This window comes from Ailuropoda melanoleuca, chromosome 5, assembly GCF_002007445.2.
Source record: "Ailuropoda melanoleuca isolate Jingjing chromosome 5, ASM200744v2, whole genome shotgun sequence".
Classification (NCBI taxonomy): Eukaryota; Metazoa; Chordata; class Mammalia; order Carnivora; family Ursidae; genus Ailuropoda; species Ailuropoda melanoleuca.
Genome location: NC_048222.1, coordinates 63,096,860 through 63,123,933, shown reverse-complemented (window position 1 = coordinate 63,123,933; position 27,074 = coordinate 63,096,860). Strand labels below are relative to the sequence as shown.

General features: G+C 37.6%; 1 protein-coding gene across 8 annotated transcripts in view; it reads left to right on the top strand.

The window, feature by feature from the left end:
- MGA (MAX dimerization protein MGA) overlaps window positions 1-27,074 on the top strand; it is a 94,132-nt gene that overhangs the window by 44,447 nt on the left and 22,611 nt on the right. The window contains exons 9-14 of one of the 8 annotated variants that reach the window (XM_034661112.1): window positions 18,159-18,385; window positions 19,426-19,602; window positions 20,405-20,477; window positions 21,700-21,884; window positions 24,794-24,944; window positions 26,231-26,857. In XM_034661112.1, coding sequence (XP_034517003.1) covers window positions 18,159-18,385; window positions 19,426-19,602; window positions 20,405-20,477; window positions 21,700-21,884; window positions 24,794-24,944; window positions 26,231-26,857 — 1,440 coding nt within the window. Of the gene's footprint in view, window positions 1-18,158; window positions 18,386-19,425; window positions 19,603-20,404; window positions 20,478-21,699; window positions 22,215-24,646; window positions 24,945-26,230; window positions 26,858-27,074 lie in introns of all 8 variants that reach the window. The other 7 variants (XM_034661111.1, XM_034661109.1, XM_034661113.1 and 4 more) reach the window with 7 other exon arrangements.

Here is a 27,074-nt window from a genome sequence, read left to right as displayed (position 1 = left end):
TTTTTTCATGTGTCTGTTAGCCATTTGTATGTCTTCATTGGAAAAGTGTCTGTTCATATCTTCTGCCCATTTTATGATTTGTTTATTTGTTTCTCGTGTATTGAGTTTGAGAAGTTCTTTGTAGATCTTGGATACCAGTCCTTTATCTGTGGTGTCCTTTGCAAATATATTCTCCCATTCCGTGGGCTGTCTCTTAGTTTTTTTGACTGTTTCCTTGGCTGTGCAGAAGCTCTTTATCCTGATAAAGTCCCATAAGTTCATTTTATCTTTTATTTCTCTTGCCTTTGGCGATGTGTCGTGAAAAAGGTTGCTCTGGCCGATGTCATAGAAGTTGTTGCCTATGTTCTCCTCTAGAATTTTGATGGATTCCTGTCTCACATTGAGGTCTTTCATCCATTTGGAGTTTATTTTTGTGTATGGTGTGAGAGAGTGGTCAAGTTTCATTCTTTTGCATGTAGCTGTCCCAATTTTCCCAGCACCATTTATTGAAGAGACTGTCTTTTTTCCACCGGATGTTTTTTCCTGCTTTATCAAAGATTAGTTTGCCCAAAGAGCCGAGGGTCCATTTCTGGGTTCTCTATTCTGTTCCATTGGTCGATGTGTCTGTTTTTGTGCCAGTACCATGCTGGCATGAACTCTTTTAAAGAGAAACAACTTTGCCTGGGAAGTATTTAAAATCAGTTTGATGTCAAAGAGATCATCATCATCAGTAATTAACACTGGATTAAAAAAATTTATTTTTTCATTGCGATAAGTGTACTCTTTAATTCCATCCCCTATTTCCCTCCCCCCCCCAACTTCCTCTCTGATAACCATCTGTTTTCTATAGTTAAGAGTCTGTTTCTTGGTTTGTCTTTTTTGTTTTCCTTTGCTCATTTGTTTTGTTTAGGAAATTCCGCATATGAGTGAGATCATATGATATTTGTTTTCCTCTGAATGACTGATTTCACTTAGCATTATACTCTCTCAGTCCATCCATGTTATTGCAAATGGCAAGATTTCATTTTTTCTTATGGCTGAATAATATTCCATTGTATACATATACCACATCTTTATTCGTCAGTCAGTGGACACTTGGGCTGTGTACCTAAATTTGGCTATTGTAAATAATGCTGCTTTTAACGTAGGGGTGCATGGATCCCTTTGACTTAGTGTTTCTGTAATTTTTGGGTAAATAACCAGTAATGTGATTCCTGGATCATAGGGTAGTTCTATTTTTAGCCTTTTGAGGAACCTCTGTACTGTTTTCCAGAGTGGCTACAACAGTTTACATTCCTAGCAACAGTGCAAGAGGGTTCCTTTTTTCCCCTACATCGTCTTCAACACTTGTTTTTTTTGGTTTTGATTTCAGCCTTTCTGACAGGTGTGAGGTGATATCTCATTGTAGTTGTGATTTGCATTTACCTGATGATGAGTGGTGTTGTACATCTTTTCATGGTCTGTGGGCTATCCCTCTTTATGCAGAGCACTCTGTGAACGTTATATCATTTAAATCTTACAACCTGTTATAAGAAGGCTTCTCCATTTTACAAATGCACTAATTGAGTGTTTAGAGAGTTCATGTAACTTATTCCCCAAGGTCAGCTTGGTTTTAAGGGAGTGGTAGAGATTTGAACCCAAGTTTTTCTGACTTGAAAGTCTTCATGTTTTTTTCTGTTGTTTAAAATATGATTTTTGAAATCTGGCCTTCATCTGATGATAATCTGTTTGCCCTTTTGTTTGTTAAAAAAAAAAAAAGTACTGCTGCTGATTTAAAGGCATTGTGCTTTAGCTACTGTGGGTGGTACCAAGAGAAGGGATAAAACATGACATTCCTGCTTTCTTAGCCCACTTAGAGTTTGTTGGAGACGTCTACAAGTTAACTATGTAAAGGGAAGATAATGAAATTTATAGCTGATTAGGAAAAAAGGAGAACACACAAATTATCAATATCAGGAGTGAAGAGTGACATTACTACAGATATTCAAAGGTTAGTAGAGAACAGTTTAATGCCAGTAAATTAGACAGATGAAATGACAAAACTCTGTGTTAGACACAAAGCTGCCAGGCTCACTCAAGAAGAAATAAGTAACTGCTTATTCCTATACATATGAACTTGTAGTGAAAAACTTCACGGTAATGATTCTAGGTCCAGATGCCTTCACTGGTGAATTCTGAAGCATTTAAGGAAGAGATAATGCCCATTTTATGTAAATGCTTCCATAAAATGATCTCATTCTATGAGACCAACATAAACCTGATGCTCAAACCAGAAAAAGATGTTACAAGAAGATGGTAAAGTACTGTCCCTCGTGAACATATGTACAGATCATAAATACAATTTTAACATAAATCCAGGAATATATTTAAAGAATAATATATCATGACCAAGTGGGATTTACGCCAGTGGTGCCTTGTTGATTCAACATTTGAAAATAATCAGTGTTGTTCACCATTACCATAATAGACTTAAATAAAAAGGGCCATATCATCATTTCTTTTTTTAAAAAAGATTTTATTTATTAGGGAGAGAGTGAGTGTGTGTGCGTGTGCACACGCTTGGGGGAAGGAGGAGAGGGAGAGGGAGAAGCAGTCTCCCCCGCTGAGCAGGAAGCTCCGTGTGAGCCTAAATCCAGGGTTCAATCCTGGGACTCCGGGAACATGACCTGAACAGAAGGCAGACACTTAACCCAACTGAGCCACCCAGGTGTTCCCATATTATCATTTCAATAGATGTTTTTAAAAATTGACAATCCATTTCTGGTAAAAATTCTTAAGTATAATAGAAGGAAACTTTCTCAATCCGATGAAGAGCATTTATGAAAAACTCCACAAACAACATATTAATTGTGAAAGACTGCTTTTCCCCAGTGATTTAGAAATGAGGAAAATGTCCTCTTTTGTCATGTCTGTTTAAAATTGTGTTGGAGGTCCTAGCCAGTGCAGTAAGGCATGAAAAAGAAAATGTATCCAGATTGGAAAGAAAGAGGTAAAATTGGTTTTATTCATAGCCTGGAAAATCCTGAGGAGTCTACAAAAATACTACTAGAACTATGTTAGTTTAACGGGTTTATAGCATACAGTAATATCAGTAGACAATATATTTGCATATATGCCAATAAGAACTGGAAATTGAAATAAAAAGTACCATTTAAAATAGCATCCAAGTAGATCAGACACTTAAGGATAAATCTGACAAAAGTTGCCTAAGACCTTTTGTTAATAACTACAAAACGTTGAGAGCACTTTTTATTTATTTATTTTTTTAAAGGTTTTATTTATTTGTTTGACAGAGATAGAGACAGCCAGCGAGAGAGGGAACAGAGCAGGGGAGAGGGAGAGGAAGAAGCAGGCTCCCACCCGAGGAGCCCGATGTGGGACTCGATCCCGCAACGCCGGGATCACGCCCTGAGCCAAAGGCAGATGCTTAACGACTGCGCTACTCAGGCGCCCTGAGAGCACTTTTTAAAAAGACCTAAATAAATGGAGAGGTAGACTGTTTTTGTACATTTGGAGACTCTCTTGGTAAGACATAATTCTCCACAAATTGATTTATAACTAAATAAATGCTCTTCATGGGACACCTGGGTGCTCAGTTGGTTAAGCATCTGCCTTCGGCTCAAGTCATGATCAAGTCCCAGGATTGAGCTCTGCATCGGGCTCCCTGCTCAGCTGGGAGTCCTTTTTCCCTCTGCCCCTTACCCTGCTCTCATGCTCTCTCCCACTCGCTCTCTCGCTCTCTCTCAAATAAATAAATCTTCAGAAATAAATGCCTGTCCAGTGAAAATCCCAGCGGGTTTTTTGGTAGAAATTTTCAAGTTGTTTGTAAAATTTATATGGAAAAGCAAGGAACTGAGAATGGCTGTTTGACAAACGATTTCGATAAAGAACATAGTTGGTAGACTTACATTACCTGATTTTAAGACTTAATGTAAAGCTCAAGTATTTGGGATAAAGACTTATAGATCAATGAGACAGAGAAGAGAATTCAGAAATTGATTCACAAAAATACAAGGCCAATGCATGCAATGAATTTTTGGCACAATGCCAAGCCAGTTTAATGAAGAAATGATGATCTTCTCAACAAATGGATCTGGAGCAATTTGATAGCTAGAAACTGCGCTCTCCTGCCTCCAAAAATAAAATGAGAATCTCAGTCATGACTTTACATTATATATAAAAATTATCTCAAGAGTTAATGCCTTAGATTAAATATAAGTGCTTTAATATAAGTGCTTTAAAGTATAAAATGTATAGAAGAATAAAAAAAAATCCTTTGTGACCTGTGGCTCATTAAGATTTTTAAAATAGGACACCAAAACCATGATTGTAAATGTAAAAAAATGTAATGAAATTGAATTCCTCAAACTTAAAAGATTTGCTTCAGAAGACTGTTAAAATTAAAAGACAAGCCATAAACTAAGAGAAATACTATAAAAAACATCCAGCCAACATAGGACTTGTATCTGTAATAAAGAATTTTTTTTTTAAAGATTTTATTTATTAATTTGAGAGCACAAGCTGTGGGAGGGGCAGAGGGAGAGGGAGAAGCAGACTCTGCTGAGCAGGGAGCCAGACTCAGGGCCGGATCTAGGACCCCAAGATCATGACCAGAACCGAAGTCAGATGCCCAGCTGACTGTGCCACCCAGGTGGCCCTGTCTCTAATAAAGAATTCTTAAAATTTATTTCAAAATACCAAAAACTCAGAAGGCAGTCAACATAATTTAAAAAATGAACAAAAAAAATGAAAAGACGTTTAATAGTAGGTACACATACAGAAGATCAAGCATATGAAAAGGTCTCAGTAGTCATTAAAAAATGCTTATTAAGGGGCGCCTGGGTGGCACAGCGGTTAAGCGTCTGCCTTCGGCTCAGGGCGTGATCCCGGCGTTATGGGATCGAGCCCCACATCGGGCTCCTCTGCTGGAAGCCTGCTTCTTCCTCTCCCACTCCCCCCTGCTTGTGTTCCCTCTCTCGCTGGCTGTCTCTATCTCTGTCAAATAAATAAATAAAATCTTTAAAAAAAAATGCTTATTAAAGCCACTAGGAGGCTCTCCTCTCCTCCCCGATCAACAGATAGCCTCATCTTCTGGTGCAGTGCCAGCCTTGTCCGCAAGACACAATAGTGAAGGTTGGAGTAAACAGGCTTTGGAGAGCCTCCTCAGAGGGCATCCTGGGCCACAATGAGGACGAGATTGTCTCCTGCACCCACTCCTGCACCCTGATACCCACTCTTCCACCTTTGCTCGTTTCCTGGTACGAGAATGAATTTGGCTACAGTAACCAGGTGGTGGACCTTATGGTCTGCATGGCCTCCAAGGAGTAAGAGCCCCCTGGACTAACAGTCCCAGCGAGAGCAAGAGGAAGAGAGAGGTGGAGGATACTTACCCCAACTCCTCCCCCAGCTCGCTGAGAATGTGTCAACCTCTACACAGTTTCATCCCAGATTCCTTGGAGTAGGGGAGGGACTTAGGGATCCTGTCTTGTTATTTTCCATCAATAAAGTACACTGTACCCAGCTAAATAAAACCGACAAGGAGATACTACCATATACCTTTATGCTGATGAGAATATAGAGCAAACGGAACTCTCATGCATAACTGGTGGGAATGTAAAATGATACAGTCACTTTAGAAAATAGTTTGGTGGTTTCTTAAAATGTTAAAAATATGTCCGTCATACAACAGTCATTTCACTTGTTTGTATTTATTCAGCAGAAATGAAAATGTATGTCACATAAAATCTTGTATGTCGGTACTCATAACAGCTTTATTGGTAATAGCAGGAAAATTGCAAACAACTTAGGTGTCCGTTAATAGATGAATGGATAAAGACATTTGGTATAGATACAGGCAGTGGAATACTACTCACCAATAAGATGAAACAAACTATTGATACACTCAACAACAAGGATCGGTCTCAGAATAATTATACCGAATGATAAGCAGTTGGCTTCAACCTTCTCCCCAAGTTAACATTTCTGTTCTATCTATGTTAAAAAAAAATTAAATGCAAACTAATATATAGATCAGTGGTTGCCTAGACAGGGTTGGCATGGGTGTTGGAGGCAGAGGGATAGATGGATTATAAAGAGGTTATCCAGTTAAAATTACAAGGGAATCTTGGGAGTTGATGGTTACCTTCACTGTCTTAATTGTTGTGATGGTTTCACAGGGGTATATGTACGTTAGAGTTCATCAAGTTGTATGTGTGTTATTATATGTTATAGATCAGTAAAGCTGTAAAAGAAAGGAAAAACAGGTTTACTTACAGGACTGTTGCTGGCTGTTTAATACTGAAAAAATGGGAAATTTATTATAAAATCTAAATTAAATTTTTATTTATCTTTACACAGGGATACAGTGTTACTTAAAATAATAGGTTTAAAAACACATTAACAAGATTAAAGGAGAGAAATTTTATGATACCAGCAAATGCTGTAAAGTTGATGAAAACTCAGCATCCATTCTTTAAAAACACTTTTTTATTGTAGAATACACGCAACATAAACTTCACTATCTTAACCATTTTCAAGTGCACAGTTCAATGGTATTAAATACATTCACATTGTTATGTAATACCCATTATCACCATAACTTTCCTTATGTTATAAAGCTGAAACTGTGAATCCATTAGCCTCTGACAATCACCATTTTACTTTGCCTTTATGATTTGGCTACTCAATATTTGTCTTTTTGTGACTGGTTCATCTCACTTAATATTATATCCTCAGGGTTCATTGATGCTACAGCTTATTGTAGAATTCCCTTCCTTTTTAAAGGCTGAATAATTTTCCATCGATGCCTGAACCACATTTTGCTTATCCATCCATCCATTGATGATGGACACTCTGGTTGCTTCCTTGTTTTAGCAATTATGAATAAATGCTGCTGTGTAGATACCTTTTTGAGACCCTGCTTTCATTTTTTTGGGTCTATATCCAGAAGTGGAATTTTTTTGATCATATTGTAATTCTGTTTTTAATTTTTTGAGTAATGGTCCTATTGTTTCCTATAGCATCTATACTGTATGATATTCCCACTAACAGTGCCCAAGGGTTCTAAATATTCTACATCCTCACCAGCACTTTGTGAGGTGTGAGGTGGTATCTCCTCATAGTTTTGATCTGTAGCTCCCTCATGATTAGCGGTGTTGAGCATCTTTTTATGTGCATATTGGCCATTTGTTTTCTTTGAAGAAATGCCTATTCACATTCTCTCTTCATTGTTGAATTGGGTTGTTTTTGTTGTTGTTGTTGAGTTTTAGGAGTTCTTCCTGTATTTTGTGTATCAAAATGTGTTTACCAAATAATTCTCCCATTCTGTGGGTTGCCTTTTTACTTTTTGTTTACTGTCTTTTGATACAACAAATTAAAAATCTTCATGAATCTAACTTGTCTTTTTCTCTTTTGTTAGCTGTACCTTTAATGTTGTATCCAAGAAATGTTTGCCAAATCCAGTGTCATGAAGCTTTTGTTCTGTTTTTTCTTCTAAGAGTGTTATTGATTTAGGTCTTAAATTTAGGTCCTTGATCCATTTCGAGTTAATTTTATGTGGTGTTATGTAACGGTCCAATTTCACTCTTTTGCGTGTGGATACCTAGCACTTCCAAGCATCATTTGTTGAAAAGACTGTCCCTATCCCCACTGAATGGTCTTGGCACCCTTGTTCAAAAATTAATTGACTGTTATAAGCAAGAGTTTGTTTTTGGGCTCTCTGTTGCATTGGTCTGTTTGTTTGCCTTTATGCCAGTCCCACACTGTTTCGATTATGGTAGCTTTGTAGGAAGTTTTGAAATCAAAGTGTGAGTACTCCAGTTTCATTAGTTTTCAAGATTTTTTTTGGCTATTCATATGAATTGAGATTCCATATGAATTTTAGAATGGATTTTTCTATTTGTGCAAAAAATGTCATTGGGATTTTGATGGGGATTGCAGTAAATCTGTAGATTGCTTTGGGGTAGTATTGACATTTTAGTAATGTTAAATCTTGCAATCCATGAGCATGAAATGTGCTTCTGTTTCTGTTGTGTTTAATTTCTTTCAGAAATGTTTCATAGTTGTAATTGTGTAAGTCTTCACTTCCTTAAGTTAATCTCTAAGTATTTTATTTTTTTGTTGTTGTTACTGGAATGGAATTATTTTTGTTAAGTTCCTTTTCAGATTGTTTATTGTTGGTGAATAGAAATGCAAGATGTTTGTTGACTTTGTATCTGCTGCATTGCTGAATTCATTTATTTTCACTGTGTGTGTGTGTGTGTGTGTGAGAGAGAGAGAGAGGGATCGATCTTTGGGGGGGGTGGTTTGAGAGAGAGAGAGAGAGAGAGCACGCACGAGGTGGAGGTTGGGAAAGGGTGGAGCAGGGAGCCGTACGTGGAGCGCTGTCCCAGGACCCAGAGATCATGACCTGAGCAAAAGGCAGGTGCTTAACTGTGACTGAGCCACCTAGGTGCCCCTAGTGTTTTCTACATATAAAATTATACCACCTTGAAACAGATCATTTTATTTGTTCTTTTTAATTTTGATGCCTGTTGTTTCTTTTTCTTACCAAATTCTCTGAGTCAAACTTTTACAGTACAGTATTGAATAGAAGTGGTGAATGTGGGCATTTTTGCCTTATTCCTAAGATGATCAATCTTGTGGGTTTTTTTTTAACCTTCATTCTGTTTATGTGGCATATTATATTGATAAATTTTAATATGTTGAACCTTCCCTGGATTCCAGGAGTAAATCTCATTTGGTAATGGTGTATAGTCCTTTTACTATACTGCTGAATCTTGTTTGCTAGGTATTATGTTGAGGAATTTTTCAAAAGTGTTTGTAAAGGATATTGGTCTGTAGTTTTTTGTTAAATGTCTTTGGCTTTGGTATCAGAGTAATGCTGGCCTCATAGAATAAGTTGGGAAATTTACCCTTTTTTCCAGTTTTTTGGAAAGTTTTTTAATGATTTGAGATACTAGTCCTTTAAATATTTAGTCAATTTTACCAGTGAAGCTGTCAGATCCAGGGCTTTTTGGGTAGGTTTTTGATTAGTGACTCAGTCTCCTTACTAGTTTTAGGTCTGTTCTGATTGGCTGTTTCCCTGGGTAGGTTTTATATTTCTAGGAATTTGTTCATTTCATTTAGGTTGTCCAGTTTGTTGATTTACAATTGTTTATAGTACTCTCTTCTAATCTTTTTTTATTTCTGTAGAATTGGTTGGTTTCATTTTGGATTTAGCAGTCTGAGTCTTTTTTTTTTTCTTAGTCTAGGTAAAAGTATACTAGTTTTGTTGATCTCTTTGAAGAACCAACTTTTGGTTTCACTGATTGTCTTTATTTTTCTATTATGTATTTCACTTATCTCTGTTCTAATCTTTATTGTTTTTTTTATTTAGCTTTGTTCCTCTTTTCTAGTTCATTAAGTTGTAAAGTTACGTTGTTGATTTGGGAGGTCTTTCATGGTTTTTAATGTAAGCATTTAGAGCTACTAGATTTTTCTTACAGAACCACTTTTTTTTTTTGGTATGTTCTATTTTTGTTTTCCTTTGTCTCAAAGTATCTTCTAATTTCTCTTGTGATTTCTTCTTTAATCCATTGATTGCTTAAAAGTGTGTTGTTTAATTTCCACAGTTTTGTGTTTTTTCAGTGTTCCTTTTGTTACTGATTTCTGACTTCATTCTGTTATGGTCAGAGAAGATAATTTGCCTGCTACCTATCTTTTAAAATCCATTCAGACTTAATTTGTGGCCTAACATATGATCTATCCCAGAAGATGTCCCATATGCACTTGAGAAGAATGTGTATTCTGTGGTTGGGTAAGGTGTTCTGTTTATGCCTGTTAGATGTAGTTGGTTTATTATGTCGAGTCCTCTCTTTCCTTATTTATTTTCTGTCCGATCGTTCTTTTTTTTTTTTTTTTTAAAGATTTTATTTATTTATTCGACAGAGATAGAGACAGCCAGCGAGAGAGGGAACACAAGCAGGGGGAGTGGGAGAGGAAGAAGCAGGCCCATAGCGGAGGAGCCTGATGTGGGGCCCGATCCCATAACGCCGGGACCACGCCCTGAGCCGAAGGCAGACGCTTAACCGCTGTGCCACCCAGGCGCCCCTGTCTGATCGTTCTATCCATTATCGTGAATGGGATTTTGAAGTCTCCAGCTATTATTGCAGAACTGTGTATTTTTGCTTTTAATTCTGTTATTTTTTGCTTCATGTATTTTGATGAGTTGTCATTAGGTATACTCATGTTTATAATTGTTACTTATTCTGAATGTATTGGAACTTTTATTAATACATAATGTTCTTTTTTGTCTCTTGCAACCTTTTTTTTTTTAAGATTTTATTTATTTTGAGAGAGAGTGAAAGCGAACAAGTGAGGGGAGGGGCAGAGGTGTGGGAGAGAATATCAAGCATATCCCACGCTGAGTGTTGAGTCCAGAGTGGAGCTCGATCTCATGACCCAGGGATCATGACCCAAGCCAAAACCAAGATTCTGACACTTAACCTACTGAACTAGGTGGCCCAACTTTTTTTTATTTAGTATTTATTTTGTCTGATATTAGTGTAGCCACCCCCACTCTCTTTTGGTTATTATTTTCGGGAAATATCTTTTCCTAACCTTTCGCTTTCAACTTTTTTGTGTCTTTGGATCTTGGGTCTTGTGTAGACAAGTTATAATTAGATCATGGGTATTTATCGGTTCTTCCAGTCTGTCTTTAATGAGGAGAATTTAATCTGTTTACATTTAAAATAATGACTCCTAGGAGGAACTTCTGTCATTGTGCTTTTTTTTTTTTTTTTTTTTAAAGATTTTATTTATTTGACAGAGATAGAGACAGCTGGCCAGAGAGGGAACACAAGCAGGGGGAGTGGGAGAGGAAGAAGCAGGCTCATAGCGGAAGAGCCTGATGTGTGGGGATCGATCCCATAATGCCAGGATCACGCCCTGAGCCGAAGGCAGACGCTTAACTGCTTTGCCACCCAGGAGCCCCTGTGCTTTCTTTTTCTTATTCATTGTGTATTTGCTGTATGTGGCGTGAAGCCTTTTTGGCCCTTATTTTCTGCATTATTCTCTTTTGTGTTTAGTAGGTATTCTGTAGTGAATTGTTTAAATTCTTTTCTCATTTTCTTCAGTGTGTATTGTGTAACTGTTTCGTTTGTGGTTACCATGGGATTACATTTAACATCCTAAATTTGTAAGACTCTAAATTGAATTTATGTAATTTAACTTCAATAATATGCAGAAACTCTCCTTTACAACTCCATCCCTACGCCTTTCAGTTGCTGATGTCACAGTTTTACAACTTTAAAAGTGCTCGAAAAGATAAACTAAAATTTTAAAAAAATTATTAATCTTCCAAATTGTCTAGAAAACAAAATTTGGAGTTACAAACCAAAGTTATAGTAGCTTTTACACTAATAATGTTTTTTTTTTCTTTAAATGTATTAGTCTCTTAAATCGTGTAGGAAACCAAAAGTACATCTACAGATCATTGGTATAATAATACTAACTTATAATGGCCAATGTGTTTACCTTTAGTGAGATCTTTATTTTTCCATATGGCTTTGAGTTATTGTCTAGTGTCCTTTCATTTCATATTGCAGAACTCCTTTGAATATTTCTTGCAAGTAGGTGTAGTGGTCATGAACTTCATCAGTTTTTATTTATCTGGGAATTTAATTTTTTCCTCACTCTGTGGGGCAGTTTTGTCCGAAATGTAGGATTCTTGGTTGATAGTTTTTTTCTTCTAGGCTCTGAATATATTTGCCCCTTGTCCGCTGGCTCCCAAAATTTCTTGTGAGTAATCTGCACATATTGTTAAGGATCCCCTTTGTTTTTCTCTTGTTGCTTTCAAGGTTCCCTCTTGGTCTTTCTCTTTCGAAAGTTTGATTTTAATGTATCTCAGTGTGGGTTTCTTTGAGTTCGTCTTGGAGTTCCATTGCGCTATTTGGATATTTATATTTATGTCTGCCCTTAAATTTCAGAAGTTTTCAGCCATTATTTCTTCAAATCACTGTGCTGCCCCATCCTCTCTTTTCTTTCTCCATCTCCCATCATGTCTATGTTGGTCTTCTTAATTATCTGTGGTAGGTCCCTTAGGCACTGTTTGTTTTTCTTCAGTGTCTTTTATATCTTATATGAATGGGCAGATTTCCTGGTGCTACCTGTTCTTTAATCTTCCTAGAATCCTCTCAATGTCCATTCTTGATTGGGGGTGTGGGGGGAAGCAAGTGAAACTGAGTATTTATAAAGGGGTCACTTCTCATTTTTATTTGTAATTTCATTGCAGTCCTAATCAAAATCGTGACAGCTTTTTATATGAAACTTCAAAAGCCAAATCTAAAATTTATTTGGAGGGGTGCCTGGGTGGCTCAGTCGGCTGGGTGCGTGCCTTCAGCTCAGGTCATGATCCTGGGGTCCTGGGATGAGCCCTGCTCTGTGGGGGTCGTCTTCTCCCTCTCCCTCTGCCCCTTCCCCCATTGGTCCAAACTCGCTCTCTCTTTCAGAATAAATAAAATATTTTTAAAAATCTAAATTTATTTCAAAATGTTAAGGACCTAGAAATAGCCAGGGCAATCTTGAACAGTGACAGAGTGGGAGAATTTGCTGTATTGGATGTCAAAACATGTAAAATGACCACGTATAATACAGGGTGATACTGGCTTGGGTATAAAGTGAATCCGTCAGTAGAATGGATTCAGACATGTATGGACACTTAATTGGCAGAGGAATATGGAAAGGATGACCTTTTTAAATTGTGGTAGGCTCATTGAATATTCATATGGGAAAGAAGGAAACTTGATTTATTCCTCACTATACCTAGAAATAATTTCCGTGAGATTATAGACCTAATTGTGGAAAGCTGAATAATACAACTTTCAGAAGATAATAGAAGAATATATGTATGATCTCATATTAGGAAAAGATTTCTTTTTTTTAAATGTTCATTTTCAAGATTTGTATTATTATTTTTTTAAGTTTTTATTTATTTGTCAGAGAGAGAGAGCTCACAAGCAGGGGGAGCAGCAGGCAGAGGGAGAAGCAGGCTCTCCACTGAGCAAGGAGCATGATGTGGGACTCCGTCCCGGGACTCTGGGATCATGACCTGAGCTGAAGGCAGACATTTAACCGACTGAGCTACCCAGGTGTCCCTAGGAAAAGATTTTTTAAGCATGACAGGAGAAAACATTCCTTACAGATTAAAATGAGAAATTTAGGTCTTTAAAACATTAAACAAGTGAAAATATACGCTATGGTGAGAGAACAGATATTTGCAATGTCTGACTAAGAATCTGTATCCAGAATATGTAGAGAGGTCTATAAATTAATCAGAATTAAACAGTCCCATAAAAAATGGGCAAGACTTCGAGAGGTACTTCATGAAGAGGGGTGTTGAACATCTCATTCATGGTCAGAGAAGTACAGAGTAAATCCACAGCAAGATTCCACTGCATGCCTGCCAGAATGTTACAATTAAAATTTTATGATAATATCAAATGTTGATGAACAGGAACTCTCATACACTGCTGATGGAAATGTGAATTGGTATAACTACTTGGGGAACTAGTTTGGCAATATTTATTAAAGTCGATGATTCACATGCCCTTGATCTAATAGTTTGACTTCAAACTAATCAGAACTGCATTTTTTAGGATTATTTATGATACCATGATTCACAGTAGCTACAACCTGAAAACAACCCCAGATATTTTAATAATAGTAGAATGAATAAACAATAGTATGAATATTCAGAGTACTGTACATCATAGTAAAAATAAATGCATTATTTAGGTATGTGCAATAGCATAGTTGCATTTTACAAATACAATGTTGAATGAAGAGAAAATGTAGGCAAAATATTATATTTCTGAGGTTACATTTATATAAATTTCAGAATCAGGCAAAATTTAGGGGTGTATACTTTGGCTTTAAAAAAGGAAAGTGGAGAAGTGACTCTCATTTAAGTGATTTTTCTTGTGGGAAAGAATTGTGATTGAGAAAGGGCATGCAAGGGCTCCTGGGGTTGGTAGCAGTGTTTCATTTCTTGACCTGCGTAGTGTTTACATGGGTATATACTTGTTAATATTTTTTAAGTTTCATATACATTGTTTTTGTACCTACTGGATATTACATTTCACAATAAAAAGGCTTAAAACACATACAAAAATGGGAGGGAGAGGAATATAGTATGCTGATTATTAGCATAGCAGTCTCTAGGACTTTTGCGTCTAACTATACATTTCTGGAGCAACTGCTGTGAACCCTGCTAAGAGTGACAGGAGGTAAGATATAGACAATTAAAATGAAGTCCATCTCTAAGAGGTTACTCTCAATTTGACAAAAACAGGTATGTGGGAAATCTGTAAATACGTATTTATTCTAATTTTTTAAAAAGATTTTTATTTATTTGAGAGGAAGAGAACATGAGCATGGTGGGGGTAGGGGGAGAGGGACAAACAGACTCCCTGCTGAGCAGGGAGCCCAACCTGGGGCTCAATCCCAGGACCCTGGGATCATGACCTGAGCTGAAGGCAGATGCTTAAGTGACTTGAGCCACCCAGGCGCCCCTATTTATTGTAATTTTAAGTGCCACAATAACAAATGTGCCATAATGTTGTGTCATGAACAAAAGGCTTATTGAGACCCCAGAAGACATTGATAATGTTAGAGGACCTTGGTGAGATAATATTAGGAAGTATTTAAATAGAAATAAGTGGATACCACTCTTCTTCAAACAAGCTTCTGTGGATATGTGCTATTCTGGCTCTCCCCTTAATTCTGCCTTTGGTAGCTCTTTTTTTTTTCTGGGTTTTAGGTGAAGGGTAGGAGGATCCCTGGTATATTGTGAAGGGGAGCAGAGAAATGCTTATTTTTGCTCCCTAGCAGTGTAAAGGAATCAAGTGCACAGCCGGCTAATGAAGTATAAGGAATTGGTTCATTCTTGCCTTTGTGTGGAGTCTGTCCATTTTCATGGTTTCAGATGTAGTCTCTGCCAGTGACAGTTCTGATCCTTTTTTTTTTTTTTAAATTCTTATTTATTCGTTTAGCTAATCTCTGTGCCCCAACACGGGGCTCGAACTCCTTACCCAGAGATCAGGAGTCACCTGTTCTTCCATCCGAGTCAGCCAGGTGTCCTGACGGTTCTGATTTTTATTGTGAGCCCTGTTTGATTATGTTGCTGACACTTCAGTCTTACATGCCCTAAAAAGAACTGAACATATCCTTCCCAATCAGCTCCTTTTATGAACTGTCCTGTTTACTGAACACCATTTTCCCATATATCCACAGTTGAAACTTTAGAGTTGTCTTTGATTTCCTATGAGAGATTAAGATGTCTTAAAATACTTTGAGGTTTTCTTCTGAAGTACTGTACTGTGTATTTTGTAGCTATTTTCAAAAGAAAAAGTTGAAAAGGGACTTCTACTTAGTACCATCCTTAGCTTACGGAGGCTTAGAAAAGCCTTAAAGATGATTTGAAAGAGGTCAAAATCTGTAGTGTTTGTCATGAAGGCAGCTTTGCTTTTGTAGTAGAATTAGTATGTGTATGAACTAATTAGCAACACTAGAAAATAAAGTTATCAAATGAGTAGTAGAACCTCTGTTAATAACCCACCTTCATTGTGAGGGCATCCCTGGTTACCCTTTTAAAAATTCAACACTCTCCCCTCAAAATACGTGGTATACATGTAGTATACATGCTCACTCACTATACATTACTGCTTAAATACGTGGTATACATGTAGTATACATGCTCACTCACTATACATTACTGCTTATTTCCTGTCTCTGCTTTTTTTTTTTTTTTCCTTTCCTCATAAGCAGTTACCACAATCCAACATATTTTGCTTATTTGTCTGGTTTATTGCCTGTCTTGCTCTCTTCCCCCAATTTAAATGTAAGCTCCACGAAGGCAGGGATTTTTGTCATTCTTGTTCATTATTATATCTGCAGAGTCTGGTCCATAGTAAACATTGAAATATATAAATACTGGGGTGTTAGAAGCCTTTGTGAATTATGTGAGTAAATGAACTAGGTTATAAAAGTTGGACAGTAGATGTTATCCAGAATTGAGTTTGCTGCTTGCTGGTTGTCCAGCCAAACGACACAACCAAGCCAAAGAATAGGGAAAGAGTAAGGGTTTTACTCGCTACCAATAAGAACACCAGGACTATTTCCTAAACCAGTGTCCACACAAACAACAAAATTGTGGAAGTTTTAAGCTAAGGTTGCATGCATATTCATGAAGGGGCTTGGCAAAGGAGAGGTCTGTATAGAATTGGGGCAAAAGTCATCCTGGTTGCCAGAATCCAGGTCCTAGTTGATGGAAGCCATGAGGGCCAGCAAGGATTGGCATCGGTTCTCTGTTCCAGTTAGTCCACTGCTGGAGTGCTCAAAAGGGTTTGAATCCTGCAAAAATGACTCAAGAATGTGTGGTATGTGTTAGGTCAATGTTTACTTTTGAAACAGCACTGGGAATTTTATCATTGATTTATTGTCTCTGATAGGGTTAGGCTAATTCCTGGTCTGGTAGAGACTGTTAGTTTTTGTATTCTCTCTGTTCTCTTAAAATCCTTAACTGCATATTTTTTTTTTTTTTTGTAATTCCAACACCTAGAAGTTCTTCAAGAGGTGTGCTTGGGCAAGTAGTGCAGGTAGGGCATAGATCACAAAATGGCTGAAGACCTAAAAGGACTTCTCATAAGTTAGAGCTATGACTGGTCTTTTTTTTACCCCAGGGATCCCTAACCGTATCTGCCTACACAGACTGCTAACTAGCAGAATAATTGGGTCAAGTACTTTCTAGCTCTGAAAATTTTTTCCTCTCTATTTTAATCTTTACATATTTATTCAGCATTTTGTGGTTACGCTCTGAATGATGTTAGCCTTAGGAACCCTTTAGATAAAGTTGTTTTTTAGTGGAGTCTTCATGTTCAGAGCAAATAGACTTTATGAAATCAGGCTGCAATTTTGATTCAGCTTTTTTACGATAATTGAGCTAAATGCTTGAATTAGATATGAACGCTCAGTCATATTTTATGTGACTGTAGGCAAAGATTTTGGATTTTAGACTTAGAACCAGCTACATCCTCTCTGAGGACTGACCATTAAAATGCAAAATACAGTCTTTGTTTCTCTTTAGCTGTCTTCTTTATGGGAATGGGCAGTTTGCTTAGAGAATAAAGCCAGCTGCCTCTTAAACCTAGATCTTCCATTTAATTTGATGAAATAATACCTGTTTTACTTTTTGTAGACCTTGATAGTAATGATTTCATCTCTGGTTTCATTGCTTTTCCACTGATATATTTTTGCTCCTATGCTGAGTTGAGGCTTTTTTTTTTTTTTTTTTTTAAGATTTTATTTGAGAAAGAGAGCAAGCGCACATGAGCAGGGGGAAGAGGGAGAGGGAGAAGCAGACTCCCCAGGGAGCCCGGTGTGGGACTCAGTCCCAGGACCCTGGGATCATGACCTGGCGGAAGGCAGATGCTTAACCAGCTGAGCCACCCAGGCACTCACAGCTGTCTTTGAATAAATACATTTTGTTGTCAGAGGGCAATAGTAAAAGCTGTGTCTCTGGAGCCAGATTGATGGGGTTTGATCCTGGTTCTGCCTCTTATTGTTGGACTTCTGAACCTCAGCTTCTGCAAAATGGGAATAATAATGTCTCAAGGGCTATTGTGACAGTTAAATGAGTGAAAACTTATTAAGTGTTTAAAATAGGTACGTAGTAAGGCTCAATAAATACTTGGTTTATTTGTAAAATAAAAAGTGTAGTGTAGAATGATTATCTTTTCAGGTTTACAGAGAAGGCCTTTTCTGATCATGCTTTATAAATAGCATCTCCTGTTAACTCTTCATCCCTTACCCTGCTATATTTTACTATGTGGAACTTACCATTACCTGATATTACGTGTTAAGTTTGTTTTCTCACAGTGAGGGCAAGAACTTTGTTTTATTCATAGCTGTGTTCCCTCTAGTTCCTAAAATAGTGTCTGACTTACAATAGGTATTCAACAAATATTTGGTTAATAGATGAATAAATTAAGGTGTATGATGGCAGCTAAAGAGTATTTAGGGGGCATCTGTTCCATTGTTTAAATGAGTTACTGCTTCCTGTGAGGGAGCACATTTTGTTTTGGCAGTGCCTCTGAACTTTTGTTTCCAAAGTCACTTAAAATCTTATCCTTCTTTTTGTTAAGCTATATGTGAAACAGAGCCTGAACAGCCTGTTCGACATTACCCATTATGGGTGAAAGTAGAAGGTGAAATAGATCCAGAGCCAGTTTATATTCCAACACCTTCTGTCATTGAGCCTATGAAGCCATTGTTGTTGCCTCAGCCAGAAGTTTTACCTACTACTGTGAAGGGCAAAGTGCTCACTGGAATTAAACCTGCACGGGCATATACTCCCAAACCCAATCCTGTGGTAAGCCCAGATTTTCATCTTTTGTTGCAAGTTACAAAAGCATTTGTAAAGATAATGGATTTCAACCAAATTTTCAGTTTATATTGTGTGAATCATTTTGCTTTTAAGTAATAAGTGTCTGTCTTATTTAATCAGCTTAATTGCTGGCACTTTAGAAATGTCATTAAAAGTAGAGTAAATATACTGAAAATTACCATTTTTAAGGATAGCCAAATCTCTCTTCAGGAAGATCAGTAAAGTTGTGTTTTTGTTTTTAAACATGACTAGCAAAAGTCTTTTAAAGATACCCTTTTTTTTCCTGTAGTGTAGAATATTGAGTAATTGAGGCATAGTACATACATATTGTTAGTAGGAAAGCATTAAGAAGAGTTTTAAGAAGCAACTCCTCTTTTTAAAGCTGATTTCTTTATATACAGTAACAGTAAAGGATTTAAATAATAGTTGGTATATGACTATGAAGATTGATAGGTAAAAGAGCTAATGCTTCTGTTAAGAGCTTAAGCATCTCTGATTATTAAATCCATTTCAGGCTTCAGTTTTTTTGAAGAAAGATGCCTTAGTGCAGTGCTGTTCGATGTGGTCTTGGTGCTAATCCAAAACTACGTGTTAACTAGGTTATGATGAAATAAATACAGAAAATGAGAGTAAATATTCAGAAACTTTTTACGGATACTTGATAGAATAATGTTATATGTATTAAATCTAATAAGGGACTTGGGCTTGTATTTTACATGTCATTTGTTTTTCTAAAAACTTATTTTACAAAAGGATCGGTCTGTGTTGGACTGGTAATTCAGAAATGTGTCCTCATTGCAGATAATTTGAGAAGCACTGCTCTGGTGTGATCTGAGATTTCTTGATAGAGAACCAGATCCTTTCTGACTGCAAGATTTAGCACATATTAACTGTATTTGCTAAAATTTGCATTTAAAAATATCAAATGTTGTAATAGAAATAAAGATTAAACATTCTTTTACTTTTGGAGTCTAGGATGTTTTTTCCCACAGTGTATGGAATGTTTTGTTTTATGAAACTTACAGATTCGGGAAGAGGACAAGGATCCAGTCTACTTGTACTTTGAGAGTATGATGACTTGTGCCCGAGTTCGAGTATACGAACGAAAAAAAGAGGAACAGAGACAACCGTCACCATCACCATCCCCATCATTTCAGCAGCAGGGCTCATGTCAGTCTAGTCCTGAGAACTGTAGTGTAAAGGTGATTTACATATTGTGTAATTTGTCTTTTTAACTTCCATTTCTCTGTTGCTGGTGTTAGAATCTAAATTGCTATCAGAATAATTTGGAGTAATTCTTGTGGGGCAGAGAAATTTTACGTGACGTGTATCAGTTTCTCTGCATACCTGTTCTAGAGAACAGTCCCTTAAGGTTACTTAAAGTACTGTTCTTTCTGAAGCTGAAGTAATTTTTTTTTTAAGATTTTATTTATTTGAGAGAGAGTGAGACAGCCAGCAAGAGAGGGAACACAAGCAGGGGGAGTGGGAGAGGAAGAAGCAGGCTCCCAGCGGAAGAGCCTGACGTGGGGCTTGATCCCAGAACTCCAGGATCACGCCCTGAGCCAAAGGCAGACGCTTAACGTCTGAGCCACCCAGGCGCCCCTGAAGTAATTTTTAAAAGTTTAAACATTTCTGGTTCTTATTAAATCATTTATCTGTAATTATTAGGATATGTACCTGCATTGGTGAATTTTCACATTAACTGAAGCTTGTTCTATTAAACAGCAAATATTTTTCCTTCTTTACTACAATACACTATAAAGTGTGGTTTAAATTTTTTTCTTGGTGACTCAGTTACTGTCAAGGACATTAGAGAGCGAGGCTACTTATTTTTGCCAAGGCTTATATAATAAGATAGTAATGCAGCTGTGCATGTGGCTGTGAAGCTGTTGACACTTAAGTCTTTCTGCTCTTTCAGCCTTCTTTGAGAGGTTCAGTGTTTATGTCCTAGTCTCTATTGGTAATAATTATGTGTTGAAGTGTTTGTTTTATTCCCTTCTTTAGGAGCCTGATTCTGAACAGCAGCCCTTGAAACCAATCACCTGTGACCTAGAGGATGATTCTGATAAATCGCAAGGTCTGTTTGAAAATTCAGTTAAATCATTTTAAAATAATTATGGGGGGCACACACACTAAAACATTTTTAGCTACACCTTTTCTAGCTTCTGCTAAAAATAGAGACGTCTTTTCCTATTATTTGGTCTGTTTTATCACTCCTAAGAAATAAAATTCATTCGTGTTGATATGGCATGTTATTGCAAGAGACACTTAGGATATGGTTAGTGATTCTCTCTCTTTTTTTAAGATTTATTAATATTTTAGAGACAGAGTGTAAGGGGAGGCGGGGCCAGAGGGAAAGGGGGAGAGAGAGAATCCTCAAGCAGACTCCCAGCTGAGTGTGGAGCCCAATGTGAGGCTTGATCCCAGGACCCCGAGATCATGACCTGAGCCGAAATCGTCAGACATTTAACTGAGCCACCCAAGGGTGTCCTCCCCCTCTTTTTTAATGGCTTGATACACATGAAAAGTGGTATTGTTTCTATAGCATACTGTGGTATGTGGGGGAGGCTGCTGGGGTGGAGAGAACCTGTCTGAGAACACAGCCTTGAAGGCTGAGGGCATCTGTATCCTGACGTACTTGTAATTAGCACATTGGTTGGGAGACTGTGTTGTAGAAATCTCGGTGTCCAGTGAAATAGACATCCAGTTAACATGTTGTCATGAATATAGATACCCGGTTAGCTAAATAATCTGCACGTAATATAGAAATGGAGCAGTCATATCTAGAGTCACAGAAGTAATTCAGAAGTATTTGCAGTAGAAACTAGAAGTAGAACACAGTTTTTAATTACAGTATTCTCTCTCTTGTTATTTTAGTATTGACTCTACCTATCACATGTTACAAAGCATCTTGCAAGTGTTTTTTTTTGCTTTTCCTGTATGGATAGCAGAACACTAAACTATTATCAAATCTTAACCTTGGTTGTAGGTCCTGCTTTGTTTGCAGATAGTCATGTCTTTTTAGAGCAGTCTTAAGGTGGGACTTTCTTTTTATTAGCGACCCCAGGTAGCAGGACATCCTATTATAGTCTGATTCCCTGGAATATTTCTTTTTCATGGAAAAGTCCCAAATTGTGAGTTGTTAAATGACCACTGAAAAGTACATGGGATTCAGACACTGGGCAACTGCTCATTTTCTGTGCCGTTAATCACTTTTCTGAAAACTGGGGAAAATAAAAATATTTTGACGTTCAGTGCAAAATGCTGTGATGCAGAAATATCTTTCAATTCCTTATCAGAAAAAAGCTGGAAGTCTTCCTGCAATGAAGGGGAATCCTCTGCCTCCTACGTGCATCAGAGGTCACCAGGTGGTCCCACCAAACTGATAGAAATCATCTCAGACTGCAACTGGGAGGAGGATAGGAACAAGATTTTGAGCATCTTATCCCAGCACATCAATAGCAACATGCCACAGTCACTTAAGGTGGGCAGCTTCATCATTGAATTGGCTTCTCAGCGAAAGAGCCGGGGTGAGAAGAACCCTCCTGTTTATTCTTCTCGTGTGAAAATCTCTATGCCATCATGCCAAGACCAAGATGATATGGCTGAGAAATCTGGATCAGAGACTCCTGATGGTCCATTATCCCCTGGGAAAATGGATGATATCTCTCCTGTGCAGACAGATGCCCTGGATTCAGTGAGGGAGAGATTACATGGAGGCAAAGGTCTGCCTTTTTATGCAGGGCTTTCTCCTGCAGGGAAGCTTGTGGCCTATAAACGTAAACCCAGTTCAAGCACATCTGGGCTTATCCAGGTGAGAATTACCTTTAATCTGGATGTAGCACCTTTTTCTACTTAGGTAACATCTTGATTTTTCAGAGCCCTTAGTGGGCCTTATATCATTTGTCATCACATTTCCTGGGAACTGGGTGACAAAACCATCTCTTTTTGTAATAGGCCTAGTTTAGATGGTGAATTTTTTTTTTAAAGATTTTACTTATTTATTCGACAGAGATAGAGACAGCCAGTGAGAGAGGGAACACAAGCAGGGGGAGTGGGAGAGGAAGAAGCAGGCTCATAGCAGAGGAGCCTGACGTGGGGCTCGATCCCGCAACACCGGGATCACGCCCTGAGCCGAAGGCAGACGCTTAACCGCTGTGCCACCCAGGCGCCCCGAGATGCGTGAATTTTTGACACATTTACAGACAGAACTGTAGAGCCCTATATTAGCTTATGATTTTATTTCTAGTCTTCTCAGAAAGTTCCTACTCTTAAAATTTTATTGTTTGGGCTCTAGTGAAACTTTGACAACTAAACAAGGGTACTAAGGAGTTCCGTCTGGTTCTTGGGATTATTACTAGCAAATAGCTTTCAAAACAACACAAGGCGAATTGATTGTAAGATAGCAGTATGTGTTTGGAAACTTGGAGAAAATTTTAATTTTGTAAGATGTTATTCAAATGTATAAAACTTTTAAAAAATTGAGCCACAGTTCATTTTTTTTCTTTACTTGGTCCATAGTAGGGTTTTTGCTAATATAATCATTGTCATAGTACAAATAAATCCTTGCTATTTAGTAATTCAGGCAGGTTTTATTAGTAAAATTATACTGGCATCTAGAAAATCCTTTGGAAGGAGAAGTTTTCAATTAAGATATAATTATAGTACAGTGATATTAAATGCACTTTTATGTCAGAGTAGCAAATGGGTGGACGTGTCTGACATTCTTGCTAAGGTTACTTGACTTTAGTAGCTTGACCACTTCTCTGGGCTGTGGACTGTCCCATTAGTAATATGACTGATCTACTTAATTAAAATTTTTTTATTACAGTTTACTCTTGACAGTGCTATGTAATTGATTCTGTTGGTATTTCTATTTCTTAATAATGAGAACAGTGTTTTCTTATTTCATTTTTGACTGATACTTTGAGAACAGAGACTTACCTGAGCTCATTTCTAGTGAGACTTGACCCCCCTGAAATACAGGTATAGAAATTTGTGTTCTCTCCCGTCTAGGACTCAGAAAGCCACCATAAAATATGAATTTGCATAAGCACTTGGGCCACTACAATGTAGGCGTTGGGGAAGCTGTTGAATAGTATTAAGAGCAAGTCCCAAAGGAGCAGATGGGTATCTGATCTAGACCTCCAGAGACCCCGAAAAACTATAGTAAACTTCCCTTTAGAATGGAAAGATCACATTCTTTATATCAAACTCAAGGCAGAGGTATTCTTATCTACCTGGGAATAATCATGGTTTCACTTAAGTAGTAAAGAGTAATTTTGTGTCTTTGAGGAGAGAGTGGCTTGCTGTAGCTATTCTCTTTACCAATTCCTATTAGAGAGTAGGAGTTTCTCCACCACACTTCACCCTCTCCCCTTTTTTTTTTTCACTGATGGAAAGGAGGACAGAAAAGGATGTCTTCTGTAGTCACCCAGGAATAGGACTTTGAGCACATGGGTAAGAAATTAGGGAAGGTTTTGTTTTTCTTTCTTTTTTAAAAAAGCAATTATGCTGCCCCAGATGGGTAATATTATTGTCAACTCAGGCAGTAGAGGAAAATCTTTACCTCATTTATGGATTACTTTCTTCTGATGGTTCAGTGATTGTTTCTAAAGTTATAATTGAGTTTCTCCTAGCCTTTATCTTGAGCTCAAGTTTTGTCCAAGATACGACAGTATCTTCAAAGTTTGATTTGTTAAAACTGAAAACTTGAGGGGACCTTTTGCCTTAGGATATTATAACAATGGCTTCCTTATAACTTAAAAGTAGATTCACAATGTATTTTTCAAATATAAAGGGTGCTTGAAGGGACCCTTGAGAGGGCTTCATTATGCCTCCTTGGTCTTGTCAGAGAGATTCTGTGGAACATAGTTATTAATTTTTTGTTGCTGATTAATAGTTTAACCAGAATTGCGTGTTAAGTAAAACCGTTGGATGATTCCTTAGATTTGACTGTATCTCTCACATACCTAGGAGCTATAGATATGATGGATTTCTAAGATACTCTGTTTCCAAACTACCAAAATGAAGATGAGATTAGTTCAGAATATCAGATGGCAGCTTTTTTTTTTTTCACCTTCTAATACTCAGATTTTATAGCAAATGGAAAAAGTCCATTTCTTTTTCCCTTTAAATCTGAAAAATAGACTTTTAAAATCTTGTAAAAATGAAACCCCTGTCAAGGGAGATAAGTTAGCAAGAGAATTTTATCTTTACAGAATTTCTCTTTGCCACTTGTTTCAGGTTAATGGTAAGAGTTACCCGCAGGCTAAGTTGCTATTGGGACAGATGGGGGCATTGCATCCAGCCAATAGGCTAGCTGCTTATATCACAGGCAGGTTGCGACCCTCAGTCCTGGACCTCTCAACCCTCAGTACTGTCATCTCCAAGGTAGCATCCAATGCCAAGGTGGCTGCATCCAGGAAACCACGTACCCTGTTGCCTTCAACATCCAATTGCAAAACGGCATCCTCCTCTGGCGCTACAACAAATCGCCCTGGGAAGAATCTGAAGGCATTTGTCCCGGCAAAAAGACCAATTGGTAAGTTGGACTGTATATATGTTTTAGAAATGTCTTGTGCCTTGGTGCTTGCCAGTGAATACATGTATGGAGGCTGTGAAAATTAGAGAAATGTAGATTTTGGCATTATTCTTATTCTTGATGTCTGTCTTGCCTGACTTTTTTCTGTTTTGGGTAACTCTTCCTGATCATCTATGATAGTAGATGAATTGAAATCTAGTTATAGTTATTTCCAGACTTTTAGACTGGTTTTATTGATATAGAAAAGACTTAGATTTTAAATTTTGTTTTTGAAAAGGGAAGACTTATTCTTAAAATATTTTACCTAATTTAATATTTCTTTTATGGGCACTGGTATATTTGTAACCAGTCATATGTATGTTCCTTGAACTTAATGAAGAAACCAAGGAGCTAGCAAATCCAAGAGGGTTGAGTTTGTATTATAGGCTTAGAATAAAAGGCTCTTGTAAAACATAAGTTTGGAAGTGTTGATTTATTCTATTCATTCTGTTCTGTGAGTGACAACCTCATTTGTTTAACGTTTCAGTGCTAGAGTCTGTAATAAATTACCTTCTTGAAAGCAATTGTGTTTTAGCAGTTAAGAGTGTATATAGTCAGTTTATTGAATTTTTCTTTTTGTTCAGATCTGTTTAGGAATGTTAAGTATAAATGTCCATTGCTGTATTCATATTCCTCTGATGGGAAATTGAAATATCTGGCTGAATGCTGGAGTTTTATGAAGATGGAGGACAAGCATTGTATGCCTTAAAAACACCCCATTTTACCTTTTTAAACAAAGTAGCTTTAACTGGTGATTTTAAGTCCTATCCTGCCCTCTTTTTGAAAAAGTCTTTATACATTTTAGAAATATATAAAACTTAACTGTCTCATTAGAGGATAGCAGTAATAAAGAGGTGGAGGTGCTGGGACAGGAGGAAGTGGTGAAACCAGTTTTAAAATTAAAGTTGGGGGAAAAAATCTCTCTACTTTCTTCACTATTTTAGGTGATGAGTTGTGTGCTGCTGTATTGTCTTTTTAGTGTCCTGGCAATTTAGCTATATTGCACAGTCAGAAGAATCTTAGTAGGAACACCCGGTTTGAATCCCTTTCATATTATTATAAAGGTTTGGTTTGGGTTGGGAGAAGTGTTTCATTTCTTTGGGTGGAAATTGGCACATACCATGCAGGTAGGTAGTACCTGTAAGAAATTGACCCAGTGGTGCACAATAAATGTTGATAAAACACAGTCACTAAGAGGATAAAATATGAGAACTGAAGATTTTTGACCTGCAAATTTTTATTTGCAGCGGCTCGACCCTCTCCTGGTGGTGTGTTCACACAGTTTGTGATGAGTAAAGTTGGAGCCCTGCAGCAGAAGATACCTGGAGTTAGCACACCCCAACCCCTAACAGGGCCACAGAAGTTCAGTATCAGACCTTCTCCAGTAATGGTCGTCACACCTGTGGTTTCTTCTGAGCCAGTGCAGGTGTGCAGCCCTGTGACTGCTGCTGTCACTACTACCACCCCTCAAGTGTTTTTAGAGAATGTTACTGCTGTGACACCTATGACTGCTATTTCTGACGTGGGAACTAAAGAAACTACTTATTCTTCTGGTGCCACCACTGCAGGGGTTGTTGAGGTTTCTGAAACTAATACCAGCACCCCTGTAACAGCTTCCCAGTCTACAGCCACTGTGAACCTTATCAAAACGACTGGGATAACTACCCCTGTGGCTTCAGTTGCTTTTCCTAAGTCTTTGGTAGCATCTCCTCCAACTATAACTCTTCCTGTTGCTTCCACTGCCTCCACCTCCATAGTCGTGGTGACCACAGCTGCATCTTCCTCCATGGTGACCACACCAACTTCATCTCTGGGCTCTGTTCCCATTATACTCTCGGGAATTGATGGGAGTCCACCAGTGAGCCAGAGACCAGGTAAGGCCTAGATGTTACTAGCTGGTTTACCTACTGTACAGCTGTTTATATAACTTTTGGTTTTGATAGGATTTACAGATACATCAGGGTAACAGTGAGGGGTTTCTGTTACAACATGGTACATGGATTCCTGAAAACCTTGACATTCTGCAAAACTGAACACTAAAAATAATAGACCTCATGGTTAATATAGGGTTAGGACAACACTGAAAATCTC